The 15238-nt window shown below is 49.4% G+C and overlaps 1 protein-coding gene across 1 annotated transcript in view; it reads left to right on the forward strand.

Annotated features, from left to right (window-relative positions):
• The window catches only part of SMAD6 (SMAD family member 6), an 80789-nt gene that overhangs the window by 8292 nt on the left and 57259 nt on the right, over window positions 1–15238 (forward strand). Inside the window, exons 2-3 of the mRNA XM_008016164.3 lie at window positions 1447–1503; window positions 6135–6212. Coding sequence (XP_008014355.1) covers window positions 1447–1503; window positions 6135–6212 — 135 coding nt within the window. The remainder of the gene's footprint in view (window positions 1–1446; window positions 1504–6134; window positions 6213–15238) is intronic.

Below are 15238 nucleotides of genomic sequence, written 5' to 3' on the forward strand. Positions count from 1 at the left end.
TCTGTACCTGAGGTCTAAAATAATAAAATTGAAAGTGATTGGCATGGAGTGAGATACAAGGTAGGCACCGAGCAAATGTTCACGTCTCTCTCAGTGGCTACTCTGTGATTCACTTTTCCTTCTCCCTAATTTCTGTCCACAGAAAGTCTCTGTTTCTAAACCTCAGAGCTTTGACTTTGTTGGAAGTAACTTTGAGCTGGAAAAGCCAGGGTGGGGAAGAGGTGAGGCCTCATTGGGTGTATGGAGCAAAACAAGTGCTCCTATAACTAATTGTGCCTTATTACAATTGCGAAAAACACTTATTACCCCTTGTGTCATTACTGATACCCGCCTAATAATAGTTATTACCACTTTATTACCACTGAGAGTTTGTTTTAGTTTGCGATTTGATTGTGTTTAGTTTCATTTACCGAAAATGAAGGGTCATTTCATTCATGCAAATTGTTACTTAGTTTAGCAAATTGTTACTTCCCATAAAGCAAGAAGCTAAGGAATTCTTCTGAAGGCAAAGTATATGTTTTTAAGGAGGAGTATTTTAGGCAAATGAAAGGAAACCCAAAGAAAAATATCATAGACAATAAGGAATAATAGCATCTGAGCTGTAGAGAACTTGCATTCCACCCCTGTCCTTTACAAAAGGGGAGACTGAGGCCAAGAGTGGAAGTGACTGGCTTTAAGACCTCCTATTGAGATAGCTGGGTTTGGCCCTTTGGGTCCTACCCCTTTCTACTGTCCTCCCCTGCACCTAGGAATGCTAGCTCTAATGCAGCTTGTTTGGACACGAGTTTCTGCGTCTGGGCCTTTGCACTTACACTCCGCTCTGACTAGGCTTGCCAAATTTAGCAAGTAAAATGCAGGATGCCCAGTTAAATTAGAGTATCAGATAAACAACACACCATATTTTAGTATAAGTACACCGCCAATATTGAAAGGGGCACACTTATACTACAAAATGATGCTACGTTTATCCAAAACTCAAATGTAACTGAGCATCTGGTATTTTATCCAGCAGCCCTGGTTCTGACTTTCCCTACACTCACGTTTCTCTTGTTAAAGTAGTAACAGTTACTGTTTATGGAGGTGTTTTTCGATAGTGCCAAGAGCTGCACTAAGCATTTTACATACATTATCCCAGTAAACCTAGGAGGTCTAGACGATGATTATCCTCATTTTAGAGCTGAAGAAACAGGCTCAGAGAGGTGAAGTAAGTTGCTTGAGGTCACACAGCCAAATATGGCAGAGCTGGGATTAAGCCCGTATCTGTCTGTGCCCCAAGCCTGTGGCTTTAACTGTTGAGGGGATTTGGGCAGCAGAGGAGGTGGGACAAAGGGAGGGCTTTCTGGAGGCTGAGTTTATTATTTGAGAAAACCAGAAATTAAAAGCATGTAGAACCTGAGGTGTGAGCTCCCCCACCCTGGCAGTGACATGCTGTCTCCTGTCTTCCAGAATCTCCGCCACCTCCCTACTCTCGGCTGTCTCCTCGCGACGAGTACAAGCCACTGGGTAAGTGCACCCTCCTTCCTACCCTTGCAGAGGTGTGTCCCTCACTGGGTCCCCTTCAGCCCAGTGTCTGTCCAGCCTCAGGGCTAGAGGGCTGGAGGGGAGGGGTGAAAGCCAGACCAGTTGCTGTGAAATGGGGTGAAGTTGTGCAAACACTCCCACAGTTGGGCCAAAGCAGACCCAGCTTCTGCAGCAAGCTATTTACATCTCGAAATTCCACGGCTCATCATTAACCTCTCTGTGACCTTTTAAACATGGGCCTTTCGAAGATGAATGGGTTTTGACTTACGCATCTCACTGGAGGTGCGTTGGTATTTCTGTGTCTCTTTCTTCTCTCTTGGGCCCCCCAGCCTTGGGTTATTCTCCTTTAGAGTGTATTAATTAGTAGTATGACAAATAGGTTGGGCATGAAGTCTTTGTTGAGAGGAGCTGTGTATTTTCCCCCTTTTTAAGCCAAGATGTTCACTTGAGCAGAAACAACAATTGGAGTATTAAAAAGGAATGTATATTGGTATACAAAGCCCCTGGCATGGACTGTCCCCTAGATGAGCTTAGTGGAGTTGATAATTTTAGACAACTCCCATTCAGAGGCAGAACATGTTTTCTGTAAAACCTTGAGCCTAGATGATCAGCCCATATTCTGGGGTAGATGTAAGTGGTTTCAAAAGTAGAGACTGTTGGCTCACGCCTGTAATCCCAGCACTTTGGGAGGCCAAGGGGGGCAGATCACTTGAGGTTAGGAGGTTGAGATCAGCCTAGCCAACATGGTGAAACCCCGTCTCTACTAAAAGTACAAAAATTAGCTGGGTGTGGTGGTGCACATGCTCCTGAGTAGCTGTAATCCCAGCTACTTGGGAGGCTGAGGCAGGAAAATTGCTTGAACCTGGGAGGTTGCAGTGAGCTGGGGTCACGCCACTGCACTCTAGCCTGGGTGACAGAGTGAGTGAAACTCTGTCTCAAAAAAAAAAAAAAAAAAAAGATTAGAGATTGTGGCTGGGAACGATGGCTCATGCCTGTAATCCCAGCATTTTAGGAGGCTAAGGTGGGAGGATCGCTTGAAGCCAGAAGTTCCAGACCAGCCTGGGCAACATAGCAAGACCCCATCTCTATAAAAAATATGAAAATTAGCTGGGTGTGGTGGCTCAGGCCTGCAGTCCTGGCTACTTAGGAGGCTGAGGTGGGAGGATCACTTAAGCCCAGGAGTTAGAGGCTGCAGTGAGGTATGACTGTGCCACTGCACTCCAGTCTGGGTGACAGAACAAGACCCCATCTGTAAAATAAAATAAAAGTGGAGAGTGCTTGGCTCTCTGTTTCCTCTAGTGGGGTTTCAGGGCATGGGTTCTGAGGCAGAGAAGTGATGGAATCTGTAGGATCTTGACTGTGGGGCAAGTTAATTTGGCCCTGACAGTGCCAGGAAAGCAACTTTGTGACCCAAGCAGTTCCCGTGGGACTCAAGCTTTAAAAGTCAGATGGCGTGGCAACGATGCTGAAACATTCCACCAAGTGAAGGCCTCCTCCCAGTAGCGTGTGTTAGCATCATCTGGGAGGTCACTTCTTTTTTTCTTTGTTTGAGATGCAGTCTCGCTCTGTCACCCAGGCAGGAGTGAAATGGCGTGAACTCGGCCAACTGCAACCTCCGCCTCCTGGGTTCAAACGATTCTTTAGCCTCAGCCTCCCGAGTAGCTGGGACTACAGGTGCACGCCACCACTCCCGGCTAGTTTTTGTAGAGACGGACTTTTACCATATTGGCCAGGCTGGTCTCAATCTCCTGACCTCATGATCTGCCTGCCTTGGCCTCCCAAAGTGCTGGGAATACAGGCATGAGCCACTGCACCTGGCTGGGGAGGTCACTTCTTAGTGTTGTAGACACTCAGGCATATCCACCCCAGTTTTCCTTCCAGACCCCTCACCTGCCGTGAAGTCAGAAGTGCCCACCAGGTCCCTTCAGAAGTATGACCTTCTCAGGCTAGGTGGGCAGAGGCTGTCCCACGAGGGTGTGGGAGTCAGCGACCAAACTATGGTGGCCACCCTATTGTTGTTCCAGAAGTAGAATTGTCCCATGAATGGGGGAGCCTTAGTTTCTGGGGAACTGGAGAGATCTTCTGGTGGGAGCTTGTCACTTAAGAGATGAAGAATCAGACTGAGTGAGGGGGAGGAGCTGCCCAGCTAATGAGCCGCAGGGTTGAGGCACAAACTCAGAGCAGCCCCCACTCAGGTGGGGGGCTCGCTGTCCTTCCCTCGGAGGCCTGTCTCAGCATTTCCTAAGTCAGCATAATTGTCCTAGTTGCTTGCAAGATCCTTAGTTCCATTAGAGAAAAAAACCTTCAAAAGTTCTTAGTGAAAGTTCTTAGCACCTCAGCTTGAATGTCAAGGATCATCGCCCTGAGGGTTTGTCAGTTAGCATGTGATAAAGCAGCAAAAATCAGGGCACTGCCCAGCCCTGCAGAGTGACCATGTGGAAATCAAACAGTTGTCCCCATGATTTTACAAATGAGATGACTGAGGCCCAGAAAGAGGAAGTGACATTTACCGGTGGTCGAATAGCTCAGCCCACCACCTGTTTTTATATGGCTTGCAAGCTAAGAATGGCTTTTATTTTTGAAGTGGTTTAAAAAAAAATCCAAAGAAGCCTAATATTTCGTGACACCTGAAAATTACGTGAAATTCAGATTTTGGTGTCCAGAAGTGGAGTTTTACTGGAACACAGCCAGGCTTGTCCATTTCCATTTTGTCCATGGCTGAGGCAGAGTTGAGTAGTTGCAGCGGAGACTGTATAGTTCACAAAGCTGAAAATATTAACCTCTGGTCCTTTATAGAAAAAGCTGGTGAGCCCTGATGTTGCTTGACTCATAGTGGAGGCGGGACCTGAACCTGGAGCTCCAACTTGCAGATGGAGTTCTTCCTCCCTGAGGCTTGAGCAGTGATGGAGGTTGGGAACGTTCTTTTGCACAGCAGCCATTGAGACACCGTCCAGGGCCTCACTAGAAACACTAGATGTGAGGGTTTGGCAAGGGCGTGATAGGGACTTACTAGCTGTGAAAGGTGGAAACCGCCTGTCGTTCCCACTCTTCTGGAAACCTCACAATGCTGTCTGTGTTGGCTGTAAGGCAGTTCACTAAGAAATAGGACTCGGCTTGTGATGTTGCTACTTCAGATGAGAAGTGGCAGCAGGGCTCTGAGCACTAAGCACTTTGGGAACATTCGGTATTAAAAGCAAAACTCTTCTAAGAAGTTCCCAGTTGAGCATTGAGGGTTTTTTTTTTTTTTTTTTAAGATTTTTCCGTGTGTCGTTATTTTTCTCCTAACATATTTTTCCAGCAGATAACTTTTTCATTCCCTGATAAATAGTCCCGGGTTATTTTTTGGTATTATTTTCTCTTCCTTGCATTGTTGCTTTTTCATAAACAAAAAGCCAGTTCACTTCTAAGCCTCTGTGATCACATGAGACCAAAAAACAAAATAAAACCCAGAACACCCAGTCAGCATCTGGCAAGTGGGAAACTAGAGAGGAAAAAAAAAAAAAACAAAAAAAAAACAGGCCAAATTGGTTAATGTTTTATCTTCCCGCTCCCCAAGCCATGTGGTAAAAGGAAAAAACTTCCTGCAGGATCAAATGGAATTCTAGCTAGTGAGGGCCTGGGCAAACGGTTTTATCCCAGGAATCCTTTGCCTGGAGTAGCTGTGCTGGACCGGGTGGGGCCAGGTGGGGCCACGCAAGCCAGTCCTGGATTGTGCTGGGTGAGAAGGTGAGTGTGCTGCAGGCGTTCCAACTCCTGGACAGGCCTGTCCCTTAACGGCGGCAACACCCATTGCTGGTAGCAGAGGCACAGGCCCAGGAAAAATTTTCCAAGTCTGCCTGTCCCAAAAGGCATCGGCTTGTCAATGTTCTAGCAGCTCAGTGTTCTATAGAAAATGTGCAAAAGAATTTCTCTTTCTCATCTAACTGTTCTGCAGACAGAGGAAAACCAATAATGTACTTAAAGCTACTTAAAAATAAAGAAAGAACGCCTTAAGAAAAACAGTCCAGGCATTAAAAGTTGCTGTGTGAGCAGGTTTGGATGTTAGGGAGTGGGGGAGGGGAGAGGAAAAACAAAGTTAATCTGGGAGTAAATGCTTGAGCCCTTAATTAGAGGGGTGTAAGCGGGACAGAGTGAGGACGGCTGGTGACTTGTTAAAACAGTTTCCCCAGCTCCAGCGGGAGGGAGGAAGGAAGGAAGGAAGAAAGGAAGGAAGGAAGCAAGAAGGAACAACTTCAAGAATTTTAATGGTTGTAATTAAGTACGGCAACTATGGATTGTTTAGGGGCTTAATTTAACCTTACCCAGGGAGGCTCCAAGTTGCTACTTGCTCGGTCCCCTGAACTTGGGTTATTTCTGTGGTCAGGGCAGTACATTTTCAGGTACCAGCTTCACAGTCAGCACTTTCCAGAAGAGTTCTTGGGCTGGGCTGGGCTGGTCTGGGGTGATCCTGAAAAGGGGTTACAGGGTGACATCAGAACGTTGGGAGGGACATGCTGCCCTTTGCAAGCACACACATCCACACATGTGCACACATACACAGATGCATGAGAAAGAAGAAAAAAGAGAGTGCTGCCCCACGGCCAACTAAGTTCTCTTTTTCTTTCCTCCCACAGATCTGTCCGATTCCACATTGTCTTACACTGAAACGGAGGCTACCAACTCCCTCATCACTGCTCCGGGTGAATTCTCAGGTCGGCATTTTTTCTCGTGCATTGCTGTTGTGTTGAAATTTATCGAAGGGGACAGCTGCGGAGGGGGCTTGGTGGAAGACTTTTTGACTTCCCCTCTTCTTTTTGTTTCCCTTCTCCTCCAATCCTTGGATGGGAAGATTGCCAGTGTTTCAGTCGCTGGTGTTCTTGGGGTTAAGAACAGTCTGTATGAATGAAACCTGAAGATAACTTTTAAAGCACCTGTCTACCATGTTTTAACCAGTTGTCTCTCTCTTGTCTCGCTTGGAAATGATAAAAACTCAGCACAGCTCTCCATCTCTCGTTTAGAAAGAGATCCTCTTCCCCCAGCTGCGAGAGGCAGCAAAGTGGATGTGGTACACATTTGTCTTCCTCCTGTCCCCACACTGGGGCAGGGACCAATGGGAAGGGTCAGAAGATTGGGGAAATTGGAGTTGGTTGAATGAGCTTGCAGGGAGGATCTGGCAAGTGAGGAGTTTGGCAAAGGCCAGTGGTTTCTGTGTCTCTCCCTGAGCAGCGGATGCTGGGATAGGAAGCCAAGGGGACCCTGCTTTGGAGTCTTCTGTCCCCTGCAGTTAGAAGCTGGTCATAGGGACCCCCACATGTGGAGGAATACCTGAATCAAACTTTCCTTGAGAAATGAGAGGTTGGTGTTGGACTGGAGACATTGAGGGCCAGAGGCAGTGTCTGTGGGGCCCTTTGGGAGCATGGCTGGTGGCATAGTGGCCTGGAGGCGTGCTGGCTGGGACTGACAGCCCCTCAGGCTGGGGCTGCATACCTCGTGGGCATGGCTGGATGGCTGTGTGTCTCCATCTGAGCCATTCTTCCCTCACCCCACATCCATGCCATAGTAGCAGTCGCCAAAATAATAGCCATTTATTGAGTGTATGCTATGGCTGGCACTCCACTTGACTGCCTTTAGGTGCATTCTCTTGGAACAGCCACGGGCTGTTTGTCTCCAGGGTCTGTGCTCTTCGTCACTGTTTTGTCCCCCACTTTTCTGCAAGGGCCAAATGTACCTTCGATACATGTATTTCCCCTAAAGTCCTGTCATTCTTGATGCGGTCTCTCTGAAACTCTAAGGATAATGCAGCACTGGTTGCTCACAGCTGCCTGGCCATTTCCTTCAGGCCCACAGCCTTCGCCCATCCATTCCCTTCTCACCAAGGCATGGGAGCTCACAAGAGTATGGCTGTTGCAGAGATGGGGAGGCTGGAAGCGGAAGCAGGAATGTGACTTGCCACACAGGGTCCCACAATGGGCAGCCTGGTCCTGGGCTCCAGTGGTCCTGGAATCCAGGTCTTCTGGGTCCTATTCCTGAGTGCCTTCTGGTCTCTGGTGGCTCCCCTCATTAGGGTACTTCCTTCTCTAATAATTTCTTTCCCTCAAAGTCCCAACCAGATGAACACAAGTTAAAATTTCAATCCTTTCTTTTTCCTCTGCACCTACATGAGTGAAAGCCACATATAATTTTGAAGCAGGGGGCTTGAAAGTATTTCTGAATTTACGATTTTGTGTCACTGCCAGCCCTCCGATGGATTCCATTGGCGTTGGTTGTCTGGACAGATGGGTAATTTTTTGGCATCCTCTTTCTCCCTATTGTTAATGGTGGAAAGTCTGTGGTGTGTGTGTGTGTGTGTGTGTGTGCGCGCGCGCGTGCATGTGTGCATGTGCATATCTTATAGTTTCAAGGTGTTTGCAGATGTAGTCTCATTTGATCCCAGCCATTCCAGAGGAGGCCTGGTGTGGCTCAGGCTGGAAGGACCAGACCCCTAAGCACTTGCAGGAAGCCCCTCCCTAAATCCAGAGGCTGGGAGGTCTCAGGAGACCCCAAGGCCATTAGTTTGGTTGCCTTTGGGCCTCACTGGGCCTGTGTCTGAGATTTCCGCCCAGATACCCCAAAGTAGTCTTTGGTATTGGGTGGTGAGAAGGTCTCTGCTACTCGTGACTGTGCAAAAGGACTGTGTTGGAAAATGTGTCCAATGCCTTAGAATTCTAAGGGGTGGAAGGATTTGGGGAGGAAATTGGGGATTTCCTATGCCAAGGACATTGAGTGAGGTCTTGAAGGACTTTGGTCTGAGTTCTGGGTGGCCTCAGTAGGTGAATGGAGTGTTTACCTTTGTGTCATCCTGGTCCCTTCCAGGGATGCCATGTGAGGAGTGTTTCCCCCCAAGGGCCCACTGTTAGCTTTTCCAGCTTGCTCTGTGCTGTGGGGATCTGAGGTCCTGTGGGTTAAGCTGCCCACCTGCCTACTTGGAGCCCGGAGACATGGGGCTGTGCTGGCTGTCACACTGGAGGACATATTCAGGGAGGGAAATGGCCTAGGGATGACAGGTCTTGGTGGGTGGTGAAGGCACGAGTCATTCTGCAAGATGGAGTGCAAGGTTGTGTGGGAGGGCAGGGCCGGAGGTGAAGTCAGAAAGGTGAGGGGCAGAGGCGGGCACAATGTGTTGGGCCAGGCCAGGGCATTTGATGTGTCTAAGGACAAATAATATGATGGTGCTGATGATGACAGTAGTTGACATTTATTGACACTCACTACGTGTCAGGCACTTTACTAAGCGCCAGCATCCTCCATTTCATTGACTCCTTACCACAACCCAGTGAGACAAGTGTGATTCTTCCCATTTCATAGAGGAGGAAACTGAGGCTCATTGCTGGGCCAACTGCCCATAATGTAAGTGGCAGGCTTGGAACGTGAGCCTGGATAGTGTGACTGCCCAGCCCCCCACCCTGAGGGCCCTGCCCAGTGTTCTACAACAAGCATCCCTGTTCCTTTCCCCAAGCCAGACCCTGGCAGGAGCAAAGTAAAATGATCAAAAGGAGCCTGACACCTGTCCTGATTTAAGTACTGGGGAAGGGGATGAGGGGCTAGCAAGGGTGCAGGGCAGCTCCATGCCCTCCCAGGCCACTACTAGACAAACCTTGGGGACCACCCAGAGATCACACCACTTGCTGGCCTGGCCTTCCATCTCCTGGAGTTCTGGGGGTCTGCCGATCCCAAGAGCCTTGTCACCGTCAGTGTCCTGGGATGCATGTCATCCCCAAACAGGGTGTCTGCAGCTCCAGGATGGAGACTGCCCTAGTTTGTCTTGCACAGTGACAATCCCAGCATCGGGCCTGGGACTCTGTTTTATCTAGCTCCATGGTCTCTGCTTTACTTCCCTGTCCTGTTGCTGAGGTCACTTGGGAGAAGGATGGGCCTCTTGAGGCTTAGTCCCAGGCCCAGGCAGGCAAGGAGGCATGCGTGGGCAGGGCGAGGGGCTGCAGGAGAGGAGACGCACTTGCTTCAGCTCTGCTGAGTAGTTGATGGAAACCCTTCATTTGATCTCTACATCAGCTCCCAATTTGGATACGTGATCCCCACTAAACAGTGTAGAGGGGGCAAATGGCTTCACTAAGGTGACTGGGGATGGGGAGGGGGGTGGAGGGAGGCTAGAATGCAGAGCTTTAAGCAAATCTAGAGACCTTATACCTGGAGTCTTTGATGGGATTTGGGAAGAATGGAAAGCCTAGAACTTTTGGGGTACTGTCAAAACTCTGGCACTCTGATTTCCTCACCTAATTCAGGGCCTGGGGTACTGTCACCTGACCGTCCAAGGTCCCTGTCAGGCTGTCCTCTTCTCTGCAGTATTTCCATTCCTCTTCCATTTGCTTGATTTCAGTTTAGTTTGGGAAGGGAAGGAAGAGAAGCTAGTTAAATAAATTCATACTAAGGTGTGAGTGGCTGGTAGGCAAACTTTTTTTTTTTTTTTTTCCAACTTTAAAGTAGAACATGCCATAATTCTCAGAATTGCAGGATGAAGAAATGGCAGTTCCGAGAAAGGCTGGTGGCAGAGGGCAGGGTTCTCTCAGCATCTCTGACTCCAGCCTAGAAAAACAATGAACATGTCAGAAGGAGCTTTAAGACCTGGGTGAGGGAAGGAGCCCTGGCCAGGCCGGGCTGGGTGAGCTCTGAGTCACTTAGCGGGAGCCTGAAGTGGCAGGGCTGCTTAAGCACCCGGGCCTGCCTGACTCCATGCTGTGGGGCTGGAGGCGGCGCACAGGGCAAGCTTCTTTAGGACCAGTGGCTCCCCTCTGCTATCTTATTCTAGTGCCTGTAAGATAACCGTTCAAGTGCTTTATTAAGCACCCTGTCCCTCCGTTTTCTCACTTGTAAATCGAGGATGATAACAACAACATATCCTTAATGGTGAGGGTTAAATGAGAGACTTTACCCCTGCCAGGGTCTGGCGCAGGGAAGGGGAGGGGGATGCTTGTTATGGAACACTGGGCAAGGGCCCTCAGGGTGGGAGCTGGGCAGTCACTGTCCAGCTGTTTGCAAGGCATGGTCTAAGCTGCCCATCACTGGGATCGGGCAGTCCTTGCTGGAACCTTGGCCCTCTGTGCCTGGTATGTCAGTCCTCACAGCATGTGGGTTCTTTAGAGCTCTGTCAGTGAGAGCAGGCCCTTCCGTTTAGAAAGGAGGATGCCTGGGGAAGGAAGGGAGCCACAGTAGGCTACCTGGAGAGTTGGGGGCTGAGCTGGATGTGGGTGTCTTTCCTCCACCAGCCAGACTGTAAGCTCCTTGAGGGCGCAGATCATTGTATAGATTGTTGCATTGTGTAAGTTGGCAGAGTTTGGGAACAGAGGCTCAGGGAGGTTGGGAGACTGGCTCAGAGCCACACATCAAGCAGAGCAGTGTGGATCCACCTAGGGTTGCAACCCACGGTGGGTCCACACTGCTTACCCACCTGCCACTTGGTAGCAACTGTGCCTGCCATTTGCCTATTTCAGGGGTCCCTTGGGGTTGGTGCTGTCTGATGTTACCATCAATGCCTAATGAAGCTGGGAGAGGAGTGTGTGTGTGCAGTGTCTGCTTTCTCGATTACAGGGAGCAAGTGTGTTCTCGTCCAACACCCTCATCTAACAGACTCTAAGAGTTCCGTGTTCCAGGGTGTGCGGTTTGGTCCATTCCGTGGGTCCTGAGTTCCTATAGCTGTGGTGGGCTGAAGAGCATGGGCTCTGCACCAGTGGGCCCTGTGATCAAGCCCTGAGTCAGCCGTCTATAAGGTGTGTGACCTTGGGAGAGCCACTCAGCTGCTTTGTCCCTCAGTTTTCTCACTTGTAAAATGGGGATGATAATAACAACATATCCCTACTGGTGAGGGTTAAATGAGATGATGCCTGTGAGTCTGCCAAGGCCTGGCACACTGCATGTGGTGGGTGTGGCCATCGCAGTGTTCCAGGCACTGTGCATAGGGCTAGGGGCACAGAGATAAAAGTTACATTATTTCTTCCCTCAAGGTATTCACAGATGGGTGAAGACACAAACAATAACAGGAGACAGTCCAGAGGAAGAAGGGATTAGTGATCAACTGTTGGTGTGGTAGGCAGGTAGCTCGGGAAGGCTTCCTGGAAGAGGCAATATCTAAAGGCGATATTTAAAGAATGAATGGAAGTCAGAAAGACAGGATTTGGAGCATTCCAGGTATAGCAGATGCAAAGACCTGGAGGTGTGAAAAGAGCTTGACGTTGAGAAACCAAGGGAGTTGCAAGCGACTGGGAAGCAAAGCTCCAGATGTTGGTGGGAGACGAGATGGGCAGAGGCCAGGACCTGGGAAAGATTTTTTAAAAAACTTTTTTCCAAACCTGCAGAGTGGACATATAAGTGCCAGCTCCGTGAATTTTCACAGACTGATCACACCTGACCGATAGGCAGGGCCTGCAGAATGTGGCTATCATATGACGATGCTCAGGCCTGTCACGTGAGGGTGCTCATTGCCTGTGGGTCTGGGGTGCTGTATGCAGAGTGGTTTCAAAGGGAAAGCAGGAGGGCAGGGGATACGTTTTAGCTGAAAAGAACATTTCATTAAGTTTTGGAGAGCAGGAAGGGCATTTCATCTGGGTGAGTGGTGCCCTGAAACAATCAGACTTGAACCTAGCCTGGTCCCCTTGGATTTAAGAGGTGGCCCTCGGGCGTGACCCATGCCCACTCTGCCTATCCCCAGGGGTCAGGCTCCAGCCTGGAGGCAGTGGATAGGTTGCCAGACTGACACCAATTCTGGCCAGCACCACCCTGCCATGTCCAACTCAGTAATGGGTAGGGGAGAAGGAGCATGCAGCTCCAGTTCCACATGGATGGTATTTACTACTCACATCAAGCCCTTGCCATGTGTCTTTTTAGCTTTGACCAACCAAAGGGAAAAAAAATGCCTTCCCTCCCTGACGCCTCCTGAGTATCTCACAGAAGGACCCATTCTTCCTGGGCTGGGGGAGAGGTGTGAGGGGCAGTCGGCAGGAGTGATGGGGTTGACTAGAGCAGTCCTGGGGGAACAGGCAGCTGAAAGGAGGGCCCAGACAACCTGTGCCTGCCAAGAAGCAATGCGGGACGGTGGGCAGTGTGCCAGAGTGGTTTCTAGGCTCAGCTGTGCCCTTTTCCTGCCATGTGACCTCAGGCAAATTCCTTGCCTCTCTAGTCTCAGTTTGCTCAGCTGTATATTGGGTCCACTGGGTCACTGATCTCAAGGGCTTCTTGGTGCTGATGTGTTCCAGGCTGTAAGTACCAGCTCCCAGGCCTTGGGGTGGGGAGTAGTCAAAGAGCTAGGGCTTCTGTCCTGGGGCATCTTAGCTTCTCCTGTCATTGTCCAAAGGCAAAACTGTGGCATGGAACAAAGTCATGAGGAGGGAGGGGATCAGTGTCTTGGACCTCCACCCCTCCATCCCAAGGCACTAAAGCTTGGGGGCTGCAGTGGGGGTGTACTTGCAAAGTCCAGAGAGGGCAACTGGCTCAACAGAGGTAACAGAGCTTTTAGATGCCCCATGGCCTCAGACAAAGGACTTCAGGGCAATTGTGTTTCCTGAGTGTGGGCTTTTGAATGACAAGTCAATGTATTGAACATTTATTATTCAGAACTTACTGCAACCAGGTGTGGTGGCTTGTGCCTGTAATCCTAGGCTGAGGCAGGAGGATTGCTTGAGCCTGGGAGTTTGAGACCAGCTGGGGACAACATAGCAAGACCCCTACCTCTTAAAAAAATTAAAAAATTAGTTGGCCATGGTGGCACACACCTGTAGTCCCAGCCACTGAGGTAAGAGGATCACTTGAGCTCAGGCGTTGGAGGCTGTAGTGAGCCGTGATTGCACCACTGCACTGTGATCCAACCTGAGCGACAGAACAAGATCTTGTCTCTAAAAAAATAAGAAAAATAAAAATTAAAAACAAGAATTTATTATAAAAAAGGGGAAAAAAGAATCTACTACATGCCAGTGGCAGATGACACAAAATGGAGAAAGGCTGGACCTTCCCCTCTAGGAGCTGTTGGTCTAGAGGAGAGGCAGACAGCAAACAGACAGTGGTGACTGATCATGCTGAGTGCTGCCCTAGAGATGTGCTCAAAGCAGGGGACTCTGTTGCGGTGGGGATGGGAGTGTTCAGGGGGCATTCACCTTCACAGAGAAGGTGATTCTGAGTTGGGTTTTGTAGGATGACTAAGAGTTCACCAAGAGGACAACAGGCTGTAGATAACCTTTCAAGTAGGAGGATCAGCTTGTGCAAAAGCAAGGAGGCATGCAGTTAATACCATATGCTCTAAGAGTTTGTGGCTAGAAAGTAAATAAGTGAGAGATGGAGGAATGGGGAAAGATGAATCCAGAGAAGTTGTCCTGAACACTAGAGGAATGAGCTGAAACAGAGGGATCATGGTCATGGATACCAGGGAACCCTGGGATATACTTGGTCCTAAAGGACCTCATCTGGCTTCTAATACTGGGCCTAGCTCACAGCTAGGGAGTCATTGTGGAATGAATGAATGAATGAATGAATGAATGAATGAATGAATTTTTGCCTGGGATAAAGAGATCCAGAGAGAGCTCTTAAAGACAGAAAGATCATCACACATATTTAATAATCACAGCTAACACAGAGCTCTGTGCCAGGTATTCTCTAAGTGCCATAAATATATTTATTCATGGACTACTCTCAACAACTCTCTGAAGTAGCCACTTTTATTAGCCAAATTAAAGGAAGACGTAACAGGCTCAGAGAGGTTAAGTAACTTGCCCAAGGTCACCCAGCAAGAAAGCAATAGAGCTGGGATTGGAACCCAGGCAGTCTGGCACTTGTTGGGTTCCTTAGTGTCTGATGAGGTGCCCTTGCTGGCCCTGGAAGATTCAGGACACAAACATGGTTCTTGAGCTTCTGGGGCTTCTGTGTCCCTGGGTACCTGAGACTCAGCATGAACAATGATCACTGAGCCCCCCTGCTCATTGGGTGGTTGCTGAGTGGATAAATGAATGACCAGCGAGATGGCAGGTGGGTGGGCTTGTGAGGGGAGGCTGCTGGCGAGACAGGGTATCGGGTGCCTGTCCAGGGCTGGCTGCAGATGGCCCCTACCCCTCACTATACATTGGCAGCCTGCATCATCAGGGGAACCAGCAGGTTGTCTGAGGAGACCTGAAATTCCAGAAAATGTACTTGGTTGCGTCCAGCCTAATCACAACCATCTGCCTGCCGGGCTCCAGGGTCCCCCTCCTCCTGTCCCCACTGGCATGCTTTCCCCAGGCGTCTGTAACAATCGGGCGTCTGTAACAATCGGGCGTCTGTAACAATCGGGAACTGCGCTCGAAAGTTTCCTTGTCAGGGTAGAGTGGCTGTTGCCAAGAGCTACTTCTTTGATGCAGAAAATATATCCTGAAGGCACTTTGTCAGATGTTTTTATATTAAACATTTTTCCTCCATGGCCCTTGGCTGCCAAGGGAAGCAGAGATGCATTGCTTTCCCAGTTGTCCTTTGTGGAAGGAATTCCTGATATTCATGGCCTGTTTCCCCATGCCCCCCAGTCAGGGCCTGGCACCCCCTGCCAGTGAGGGTAAGACCTTGGGGCTGGCATCTTTGCAAAGCTGGGGCTGCTCTGGCCCCAGGGAGGGACCCTACCCTCACCATTTGGTAGCAGTTTCTAGATTTGGAAAAACAGAGGTCTCATGTCTGGAGCGGACATCAAAGCTACCATCCCAGACTGCAAGGTGAATCATTGCCAAGACTTTAATTG

The sequence above is a fragment of the Chlorocebus sabaeus genome, chromosome 26 (genome assembly GCF_047675955.1).
Source record: "Chlorocebus sabaeus isolate Y175 chromosome 26, mChlSab1.0.hap1, whole genome shotgun sequence".
Classification (NCBI taxonomy): Eukaryota; Metazoa; Chordata; class Mammalia; order Primates; family Cercopithecidae; genus Chlorocebus; species Chlorocebus sabaeus.